The sequence below is a fragment of the Vombatus ursinus genome, unplaced genomic scaffold (assembly GCF_900497805.2).
Source record: "Vombatus ursinus unplaced genomic scaffold, bare-nosed wombat genome assembly UNPS02007284.1, whole genome shotgun sequence".
NCBI lineage: Eukaryota > Metazoa > Chordata > Mammalia > Diprotodontia > Vombatidae > Vombatus > Vombatus ursinus.
The window spans coordinates 18,028,618-18,040,700 of record NW_020947062.1 but is presented as its reverse complement, the minus strand read 5'-3'; the positions used below and the strand labels follow the sequence as shown (position 1 = coordinate 18,040,700).

Sequence of the window (12,083 nt, the reverse complement as noted above, 5' to 3'; positions counted from 1 at the left end):
TTTCATCTTCATTTTACAGATGTGTAAAATGGGGCTCAGAGAAGCTCAGTGATATGTTCATGATCACACAGAGGAAAAGTCAAATTTGAGTCTCTCCTGATTCTCCTCATACATTCCCTTTCCCTTGCTCTAATCTGTAATCATTCCTCAAGCCTATAAATACACCCCACTTCCCTCAGCCTTCAGAAACTCTCCTGAGGAGCTTCTTTCACCTGCATTTGTCTGCCAAACTCCTATAAAAAGATGCCTTTTCACTCACTCCTCTATCCTTTGTAATCTGACTTCAAATCTGAGTAATAGTTGAAAGTGCCTCTCTCCTAAGTCACCAATGATCTATTAATTACCAAATCTAGTAGTCATTCCTCAATTCTCATCCTTCTTCTCCGAAGCATGACACTAACAACTGCTCTTCCTCCTACATTCTCTGTCCTATGATGCTGCCCTCTCTTGGTTCTCCTACCAAGTTACTTCTAGGTCTCCTTTGCTGACTCCTCATCCAGACCACATCCTTTAATTGCATACCCCAAGGCTCTATCCTTGGCCCCACTTTCTCTCTCTACACTCTTTCTGGGTAACTTCATCTAATATGGGTTTAAATACCACCAAGATGTAGATGACTCCACCATATTCAGCCCAAGTCTCTCTACTAAACTCCAATCCCACATTAGCAACTACCTATTTGTACATTTCCAAATAGATGTTCCTCAGGCATATCAAATTTAACAGAACTTAAGTCTAAAATAAAACTTACAGTCTTTTCCCAAATACCCACTCCTTTTCCCAACTTTTCTACTTTAACCAAAGGGTTCCAGTAACCCAGGTTTACAACCTTGGTAATATACTTAGTTCCCCCACTCCTTTTCACTGCACATATCCAATCAGACGTAAAAATCTTGTTTTAGCCTTCATAAAATCTCTCATATTCTTCCCCTTCTCTCCAGGCAAAGTCACTAACCTAGTTCAAGCCTTCATCATCTCTTAACTGGACTATTGCAATATCCTCCAAATTGTTCTTGTCTCATCTCTCCCTACTCAAATCCATGCTCCCACACAGCTGCCAGGGTGATCTTCCTTACATGCACGTTTGACCATGCCACATCCCTGCTCAAAAATTTCAGTGCTCTCCACCACTTCTAAGATCAAATAAGAACTTGTGAATATGGTATTAAAAACTCTTCAAATTGTATTACATATTGCAATCCATTTCACATTCACTGTGGTCTAGTCAAACCAGCCTTCTTACTATCTCTGTGCCTTAACATTGGCTGATCATGCCTAAGATAAACCCACTTCTCATCTCTGCCTTGTGGAATTTCCTATAAGGCTCAATTCAAAGACTACCTTCTCCAGGAAGCCCTTCCTGATTCCACTCTGCACAGTTACTAATGCCTTCTTCCCAAACAGCCTTGCATCTGTTTTATACATACACCTATTTTTGTACATGTTGCTTTCCACGGCTAAATCACAAGCACTTTGAGGGCAGGGAATATTTTACTGTTGTCTTTGTATTCCCAGCACATAGCAAAACAGTAATTGATTAACCGACTCAGAGTCTAGCATCCTCCACTCCACTGCCCTCTAACAAAATCATAACATAGGATGACTCAATTCTATACCTAATAACAATTCTTAAGTGCTTGTGCACAAAAACTGCTTATTTCTAAATATATTTCAAGGCAGGCAAGCTAGACAGGGTATTGTTTGAGAGGCTATTTGCTAGTATTATCAAGATCCCCGGGCACTTAGGTGGCACACTAGCCTCAGACACTTAGATCCTGGGCAAGTCAGTTTCCTCATCTACAAAATGAGCTAGAGAAGGAAATAGCAAAACCTTCCAACATCTCAGCCAAGAAAACCCCAAAGAAAACTGAAATGACTAAACAACAGAAGAGTTCCATAAGTAAAGTGCAAGTGGGTTTTTGTACCTATCTCAGACATGCATATATTGTTTTGTTTTTTAATCTTAACAGTTATTACCTACACTAAGGGGAAACTCTCAATAGATGGGAAATGAAGCAAGACAGAAAAATAAAAATGTAAGGGTTTTTGTTTTTATTTTTGTTTGGGGGGGAGGGGTACACTGAACTTAATAGCCAAGGTCCTTAAAATAAAAGGTTAAGTTTTTTCCTCTAGTTTGAAATAAAAACCTGGAAAAGTTGCACTGCTAGCTTATATAGCTGGGTCACTTAAAACCTTCTGGAATGTTAATGAGCAAACAATGATTGTAACAGACAGCAGTAAAAGATGTAGCACCACCTGCAAGTGGCCTGGATCAACCCTCTTTGATGAGTATTACTGTGATCTGCTTTCCAATTCTTTAGGTTTAACCTGAAACATTTAAATGAATAATTCTAAGTGGTAGTCCATTGTAACATTTGGCTCAAAAGTTTATTTCTCCCCAAACTTCCTGAGCCTAGTAAAGAAAAGTCACAAGTTGCCCTTAGTTTTTTCCAGTCTTCTGTCTATATACTTTAAGTACATTAGCTGCCATGACTGCTAAATGATCACTAAACTGCTACAGAAAAACTCAGTGAATAGGATCAGTAGGACCCAGATGTAGTTTAAAAATATGATATATCTTCAGGGAGGTATAGAGAAAAAGTAATGAGGGAGGGAGAGAAAGTAAGCCAAGGCAGACAGTTAAGAGTAGCAGTCATCACAACTAAGGTGATGTAAGCTTCTAAAATTAGAACCAGTAAAACTGAAGGAATAATAAAAAGACAGCACAGATTCAATTTTCCCTACAATCTTTGCAGTTGCATAAGCCATTTTTTCCCTCAACTGTTATGTTAGCTAAGAGAGGGTCATCTTTCACAAAGATATGTCACTTGGACATTGATAAATTATGTATGAACCTAGGCTTAATTTCTAGAAAAATAAAAGTAAAAAATGTTATAATCACCATTGTTGGATTTTTGTCCTCCTTTTGTAAAATTTTGAAATTAAGAGGGATGTCTTCAATTTTTTATCCTGTTAAAGACTGCTTACTCAAAATAGACTTCTAATCACCAATGAGTCAAGTACATCAGTGCCATCTGATACAGACAATTTGAAAAAAGGTTATGATCAGTTAGAAGGATATCAGAGTTTCTAGTTAAGGAAGTAGAAGTCACGAAGACTGATCTTCCTGAGTTCAAATCTGGCCTCAGACACTTACTAGCTATCTGACTCTGGGCAAGTCACTTAACCCTGTTTGCCTCAGTTCCTCACCTATAAAATGAGCTGAAGGAAATGGTAAACCACACCAGTATCTTTGCCAAGAAAACCCCAAAGAATGGGACATGACTGAAATGACTGAACAAGAACAACAAAATCACAGGGGCAAGGGATGGGGAGAAGAGGATGATGATGTTCCAGGTGTCAAACTCCTTGAGAAATAAGAGAAAATGACCTGGGGATACTATACAACAGCCACCATGATCTGGATCTGGGTGAAATTTTTTTTATTTCACAAACTTCAAAGGAGGAGGCTGCTAAGTGACAGAGGTAAAAGGGATAGCCTGGGACAGGCAAAGGACAACAAGGAATATATCCACTTTCCCTCCAGGGCCTGGGTAGAAGTGAGATTTCACCACTATAACAAGATTCAGGTGATGAAACTTTTTCACTAAATGAAGATCAGCCACAGATCTTATTATCCTGGAGAAAAGCCTCAGGCAATAAGAAGTTAAGTAGTAAATTGCCCAAGGTCACACAGAGTGCGTATGTGTCAGAGGAGGGGCTGATCCCGAGATAGTACTCCAAGCTACCACTCATAACTGGAAAAATACTGGTTAAGGCAGGTTTTTGTTTAAGATAGATCAGAGTCAATGAAAGTGTTACACAACCAAAACCCAGTCAGTTCCTCCTATTCAATTCTGAGCCCAGATCAATATCATTTTCAATATATGTAATGATGGACCAGTTTTGTTAAGTCAGTTAAAAAACTAGGCATATTAATTCAGGTAGATCTTACCTATCAACCAATAATACCAAAATATCAAAAGTACAAAACAGTTTGTTGAATGAAATAACCTAAGTGTTTATTGAATGAAAATATTCTCTGAAGGACATAGATATACCTCAATCATACTACCCATTCAACTGAAAAATAACAATGCTGATTCCCTTCCTAGGAATTTAATTTTGATATTCTGATCATACTAAAAATAAATAAGATGAAGATATTTCACAAAGAAGGAGCTCCCTCTTCCTCAGAGTCAATGACTCCCACCTCTATGTCTTTACACAGCCTGTCCCCCAAACCTAAAATGTTCACCCTTACCTTCATTTCCCCTGGACCCCCAAGCCTCCTTTCAAGGCTCAGTTCAAGTGCCACCTCTTTCATTTAATTCTCTGCTTTTTTGTGTCCCATCTCCAAATCACTGTATATTTATTCTGCAAATGTCCTGTATTTTACTAATTAGTGAATATATTATATACCCTAGTGAAATATATGTTCCTTGAAGGCATGGGCTGTCTCTTTTTTGTACCTATACCAGAATTTGGGGCACATAAGAAATGCTTAATAAATGCTTATTGATTATTAATTTTCTACCAGTGTTTGCATATGCCACAAATTATTATTAATGATGACATTATAAGTCAATAGCTGAAATTTAAGCAACCATAAGCCAGAAGCAGAGTTTTTTTCCAATAATCGATCCCATCAGTTAAAAAAAAAATACAAATAAAATAGAATATTTCTCTTTTCTATTCCATACTTATAGGTAAGACAGACAGGAAGCTCAGTTTTCTAAAGGCTACCTCCAATAGCCTAGTAGCCAGATCAAATGCCTTTCCACAGATGATATTCAGCAGAATGAAAAAAATCTACCAATGAATATGTAGTTTCCTCCCTTAGGAAAACTGTACTAAATGCAAAAATGTAGATTTAACAAAGATCCTTCAAACAAAAAAAAGTGAAGTCTGCTACTTCAACACTATTTAGAAATCAGAAATAGCACAGACATGGCATCTTTTTGTTAGCAGGAATGAAATGGTCAAAGTTCATCCACATATAAACAAGATACAAATAAAGAAATTTAACAGATAATCCAGATTCTATCCTAGTTTACTTTTACAACCATCCAGTTTCAGACGTCTGAAAGGCAGTTGGAGATGCAAGATTGGAGGTGAGAAGAGAGAGAAAGATGGCAATTAAATCCATGGCAGCTGATGAGGTCACCAAGTGAAATAGTATAAAGCGAGAAGAGGGCCCAGGACTGAACTCTGAAGGACACTTAAGGATAGAGAGCATCATCTGGAAGAGGATACAGCAAAAGAGATAGAGAATGAGTGGATAGAAAGGTAGAAGGAGAACCAGAAAAGAGTAACATCCCAAAAATCTAGAGAGAAGAAAATATCAAGGAAGAAAAAGCAGTCAGCAGTATCAAAGGATACAGAAAGGTCAAGAAGAATGAGAACTGAGAAAAGGCCATTGGATTTGGCAATTAGGAGATCATTCTTTGGAGAGAGCAGTTTTGGTGGAATGATAAAGTCAGAAGCTAGAGTATAAGACGTTAAGAGAAGAATGAGAGGAGAGAAAGTAGAAACACTGCCTATAGATGGTATTTTCAAGGAGTTTAGCTACAATGGGCAGAAGAAACATAGGACAATAGTTAGCAGGGATGGAAGAATCAAGTGAGGGTTTTTTGAGGATAGGGAAGATATGGGCTACATACAGTAAGACTCATGACTATAATCATAAGTCATTCTGACATCTACAAAAAAATACTAATATCCCACAAAAAGTAAAATCAGAATAATATGATGGTTCTAAGCATACTTACAGTAAGATAACTGTTAGCATCCACATTGTCAGTGATGGTCTGTCGTTCTCCCCTGTGGTTAATTTTCCTAAACCTTCTTCGAGACTGTCTTCCAGCAATTTCTCTTTGGAGGAGATCTTCTTCATTATCTTTGGAATTCTCTACCTGAAATACATGATGGAGCTCTTCATTAAACTTCCAGTTTTTCCACATCATTGAAATTCTACTGAGTCTTATAAAGCTCATAAGGAAGTCATATATATAACTTGCTATGACCCAACAAGTTACCATAAAAACGGAGGTTGTGCAATTATGCACTCACTATTCAACAAAATCTGAAGTGACATTATGAGAAGGCCACGTTTGCTTCCAGGAAACTGACTTTCTTGATCTCTTTTTCTAACTGAATTACACATTCTAGAATTACAATTAGTGAATATAATTATATACTGCCTGATGACATCCATTTTATTTAGCCAACATAATCAGTCTCATATTTAGTAAAGCACTAGAATAAAAATAAAATGCTAAAAATAAAAACACATTCACAAGCCCCCCATCTTGTCTATATAACTACATATTTAACAAAGATTTGGTTAATTTTTATACTTATTCAAGTCACAATATACCAATAAGCATGAAGTTAAATTGATTACGTATACATTGGGGAATTCACAGTAACTCTACTGCCAAAGCACTTATGTCATGAATGTTCACTATAACCTACTGAAGTAAGCTCAGTAGCAGAGCAAGTGATATGACACTCATATTATAAACTTTTTCTATGCTCAGGTTTTGTACCCTACTCTTGACACTATCTTGCCCTCTACTCTTTTGGAATATCCCAGAATATTTGGAATGACCTTCCCTCAAACTTCCCTCAGAGTTCCTCTGCATTTTCACTTCATTGCAGTACCGGCTACACTTTCACTCATTCCCTTTCACTCACAAGTCGAAGTAGAGAAGTTAGAATATTCCTTCCCTCCTCAGTGCCATTTCTAAGTTCTTCCCCTACTTTCCCAATGAGTAACGTGTTCTCCTTTGAAGTCCGTGCTATTCATATCTATCACCCAATCAAAATCCTGGTAAATGTTATCTACAGATTCCTAGGTTCCTACCATCCTTCCTCAATGAATTTGGTGCCTGGCTCACCATTTGTCTCTTCTCTCCAGCTCTTGCCCCCATACTAGGGATCTTCAACATGCATACTGATTCTCCATCAAAAATATAAACCACTTAGTTCCTCTAATTACTTACTTTCCACGAGCTGTTCTTCCACCCAACCTCAGGCACACACAAATATAATCATACCCTTGATCGTGACATCATCCACAAATATATAACTTTCATGATCAGAAATTCTAAAATCCCCTTATCTGACCATAATCTATGGGTTTTCAATGTCTTCTGCCTTCCTTTACTGAATCTTATTCTTTGTCTACTCAGAGGGAATTATGAGAACATAAGGATTTGGGGTGGACTGTTGAGAACTAAGCAGAAGAAAAATATATTGGAGAGGAAGATAATAAAGATATGTTAGAAGTGGGTACTTGGCTCACTAAGATCTTGGACTAAACTTGAGAGGTTGGGAATTGATTGGAGTCAAGGACATGGGTGAAAGAGTTATCCTGGAAAAGAAAGGACAGGAGAGACCAAGTGAAGATGCAATGAGTGGTCAGAGAGGTTGTATAACTGGGGGAAGCAAGGTTTTAAGTGACTGATATAAGATGGAAGGAGTAGAAGAAGAAAAGATTTAGGATGAAAGGAAATCTGTTACCTATGATACAGGGATTTCAGAAGGCAAAGTGGAAGAGGTGGGAGGCATCTGGTTGGGACTTGGAGTAATAGCATTGAAGGTGGATGGGAATAAGGAATCTAAAAGTGGGGGATGAGGAATGGGGTTTGGATAAAGGGAAGCTGGAAAGGAAAGGGGGAGAACAGATGAATGAGGTACTACACATTGAGTATAACAAGGAGTGAGCTAGAAAAGTCATGGAGACTGAGAGAGTAAGATAAAAGCTGACCTATCAGAGCCAAAGGACCTAGGTGGAAGCAAAGTCAAGTGATGGTTTCAGTAGAGGCAGCATGGCAGGCAGTGAGCAGTAAGCAAAATGTCCTAGAGGTTAGAGAGTAGTTTTGGCTCTGTCTTTATATCCCATGTGCTTAGCGCAACTATTTTTAAACAGCATAACTGATAAATATTGTACACCTACTGTATGCCAAGTACTGGATAACAGAAATGCAAAAAAAGAAACAGTCCTGATATCAAGGAGCTTACATTCTATGGAAGAAACAACATGTACACAATTAAGTACAAACTGAATTCAAAGCAATTTCAGTGAGTAGAGGATTTGGGCCTAACAGCAAGAGTCATCAAGAAAGGATTCATGTACGAATTTATACTTTGAGCTTTGAAGGAAGCTGGGGATTGGGTAGAAGTGAGTAGGGAGCACATTCTAGGTATGAAGAAGTAGAGAAGAGGGAAACAGCAATCATTCAGTTTGATTGGATGGTAGAGTACATAAAGTGGGATAATGTATAATAAAAGCAATACTGGCCTCTGGGCTGTTCTCTTGGCTCTGGGCATTTTCTCTGGTTGACCTCATATCTGGAATGTCCCCCCTCTTCTGCTCCAACTACTGACCTCCCTGGCTTCCTTTAAGTCCCAACTAAAATCCCACCTTCTAAAAGAAGTCTCCCACAATCCCTTTTAATTGCAGTGGCTTCCTCTTGTAATTATTTCCTATTTATCTTATATATAGCTTACTCTGTAAATTTTTGTTCTCATGTTGTCTCCCCCATTAGACTGTGAGCACAGTGCCTGGCACATACTAAGTTCTTAATAAATACTGACTGATTTGATTAGAAGATAGGCTGAGATTGGCAGAGCCAAAATGATGGAGCAGAATGAGCATTCCAGCTGAACTCTCCCAACAGTCCTTTCCAAACAACTTTAAAATACACATCAAATTGCACTCTGGAGCAGCACAGCCAACGAAAGATCAGAGTGAGACATTTTTCTGGTCCAAAAGAGTAACACTGGGAGGAGGACTAGCCTACAACACACACAGTAGCAACACCAGTGGTGGGCATTGGAAGTCCCAACAGCGGCAACAAAATCCTCAGGAGCTCTGAGCCCAGAGATAGTAAGAGGATTGGACATCAAGTCAGAAAGTGATTACAGGAGAACTTTAGCTGACACTGGGCACAGGACTAGGCTCTGTTAACATGGCAACTCCATTGCCCATTGTTCTCCACTGAAAACTCCAGTTCTCAGCTGTAGTTCCAGGGCAGAAAGGACAGCTTGTGGTTGGTCACAAGGGAGCAAGGGACCTGGTCAGAGTTCCATGACTGAGAGGCTCACTAGCACTTATGACTGTAGGGGAACAGGAGCCCTTCCTAGGTAAAGAACAGAGCACAGACAAGGAAAGCAGTCACCATACCTGTCCCCAGATAACACCACCTTAGAAGCACCAAAAGCTTACAGATCTCCCTGTGCCTCCACCCCCACAACTATGTCTGAAAGCAGTAACACAAAAAAAGCCTGAAGCTTGGGACAGTGCCTCCCCACCCCTAGCTGTGCAAAGCAAACTTTAACATAAAGTTCAAAGTCAAGAATAGGCTGGAAAAATGAACAAACAAACAAAAAAAAAAAACCTGACCATAAAAAGTTACTATGGTGTCAGGCAAAACCAAGACACAAACTCAGAAGACTATAACGTGAAAAGAGCCATAAGCAAAGTCTCAGAGAAAATAATGCAAATTAGACATAAGCCTAACAAGAATTCCTGGAAGAGTTAAAGAGATAAAAGTGAGAGAAGAAAAACTGGGAAAAGAAATGAGAGTGGTACAAGAAAATTAAGAAAAGAAAACTAACAGCTTGGTAAAAGAGGCACAAAAAAGAAGAAAATGACACACTCAAAAAAAAACAACAAACAAACAAAACCAAAAAAAAAAAAAAGAAAACCAAAACAGAATTAACCAAATGGTGAAAGAGGCTTTACAGTGCAGAAATGAGGGGATGGGGTTGGCAGGAATGAGGTTGGAACCTCATTCTCAGCAAAATTGGTTCAAAGAGGGAAGAATATATATACACACTCAGCAAGATATAGAAATCTATCTTACCTAACAAGGAAGTAAAAGGGGGAAAAGATGGGAGAGAGGGAGAAGATAATAAAAGGGAGAGTAAATTAAAGGAGGAAATGATCAGAAGCAAAAGAGACTTTTGAGGACAGACAGGGGTGGGGGAAGTTAGCGAAAAAGAGAAATAGAGAGAGAGAAGAAAGGATAAACAGAAGAAAATAGGTTGGAGAGAAATATACAGTTATAACTGTGAATATGAATTGAATGAACTCACCCATAAAATGTTAGCAGAAAGGATTAGAAACCAGAATCAAACAATATCTTGTTTACAAGAAACACATTTAAAACAGAAAGACACACACAGAGTTAAAATAATGGACTGGAACAAAATATATTATACTTCAGCTGAGATAAAAAAAAAAGGCAAGGGTAGCAATCATGCTCTCAGACAAAACAAAAGCAAAAACAGAACTAATTAAAAGAGATAATCAGAGAAACTATATTTTTCTAAAAGGCACCACAGATAACAAACTTTTTTTTAAATGTACAGCGAATTTCTCTGATAAAGATGTCATTTCTCAAGTACACAGGGAACTGAGTCAAATTTATAAAAATAAGCGCCATTTTCTAACTGATAAATGGTCGAAGGATATAAACAAGAAGTTTTCAGAATAAAAATTATCTACAATCATATGAAAATGTGGTCCAAATCACTACTGATTAGAGAAACGCTCATTAAAACAACCCTAAGGGACCACCTCACACCTATCTGATTGGCTCACATGACAGAAATGGAAAATGACAAATGCTGGAGGGTTTATGGAAAAACTGGGACACTAATGAACTGTTGGCAGAATTGTGAACTGTTGTAACCATTCAGAGAACAATTTGGAACTTTGCCCAAAGGGCTATAAAACTGTGCATACCCTTTGACCCAGCAATATCACTACTAGATCTGTATCACAAAGAGATCAAAGAAAAAGGAAAAGGCCTTATACATATATAAAATATTAACAGCAGTTCTTTTTGTGAAAAGAAGTAGAAACTGAAGAGATATCCACCAATTGGGGAAAGACTGAACAAGTTGTGATACATGATTGTGATGCAATACTACCATACTACAAGAAATGATGAGGGGGATGGTTCTAAGAAAACATGGGAAGACCTATAATGAATTGATGCAGAGTGAAATGAGCAGAACCAGAAGATCACTATACACAGTAACAGCAAAAAGACTTAGCCACTATGATATACATATATATATATCATATATGACATATGATATACAATACACAATGATCCAAGACAGTTCTGAAAGACTTATAATGAAAAATGGATCCACCTCCAAAGACAGAACTAATGAACTCTGAGTGCAAACTGAAGTATAACTTTTTTCACTTTATTTTTTCTTGCTTTTTTTGTGACATGGTTAATATGGAAATATTTTGCATGATTTCACATATATAATTGATATCATATGCAAAAACTGTTAACAAAGAAGCTAACAAAATGGAACATAAGAATTATTCCTCATAAATCAGACAACACAACAATCTTCTCAATGTGTGGGGGGGGGGAGTTTGAGGGAGGGAGAGAATCTGGAACTCAAAAAAATTTTAAAATGGTAAAAATAAAGAATAAAATTTGAGAAGGTAAGATGAAACCAGAATGTAAAGGACCTTAAATGTCAAACAAAGGACACTGAGTTTTATTTTAGAAGACACTGGGATTTGAGCAGGAATATAACATAGATAGTAGTATGCTTTAGAAATATTGCTTTGAGAGGCAACTAGATGGCTCACCGGCCCTGAAGTCAGGTGGATCTGAATTCAAATCTGGCCTCAGAGCAAACACTTGACACTTACTAGCTGTGTGACCCTGGGCAAGTAACTTAACCCCAAATGCCAAAGAAAGAAAGAAAAAAAGAAAAAAAGAAATATTGCTTTGCCAGAATTTTTTCATACCAGTATCAGGTGGCCCCTGAGCTTGGACAAGCACCTGTAGTACCTGTGTTCCAGTTATGAAGTCCTGCTATGAATCCAACTTGTCTCATTATTGCTGTTACCCCTCTATTGCCAGGGCTACAGCTCACTGCATAGCCATTGGTATAAATATTGTCATTTGTCCACACTAAAGTTGGTCTCCTACTAGGGGAGCCCCAGCATATATGTATCTAGTTTCCCTCCTCCAACGGAATAAAACTTTTTGCTTATGCTATCTCTCTCTCTCTTTTTTTTTTTTTTAGAATTG

At 37.9% G+C, this 12,083-nt stretch overlaps 1 protein-coding gene across 5 annotated transcripts in view; it reads right to left on the bottom strand.

Moving 5' to 3' along the window:
- RAPGEF6 (Rap guanine nucleotide exchange factor 6) overlaps positions 1-12,083 on the bottom strand; it is a 222,343-nt gene that overhangs the window by 154,751 nt on the left and 55,509 nt on the right. For all 5 annotated transcript variants that reach the window (XM_027849145.1, XM_027849148.1, XM_027849146.1 and 2 more), the window contains exon 6: positions 5,772-5,915. In XM_027849145.1, the coding sequence (XP_027704946.1) occupies positions 5,772-5,915 (144 nt within the window). The remainder of the gene's footprint in view (positions 1-5,771; positions 5,916-12,083) is intronic.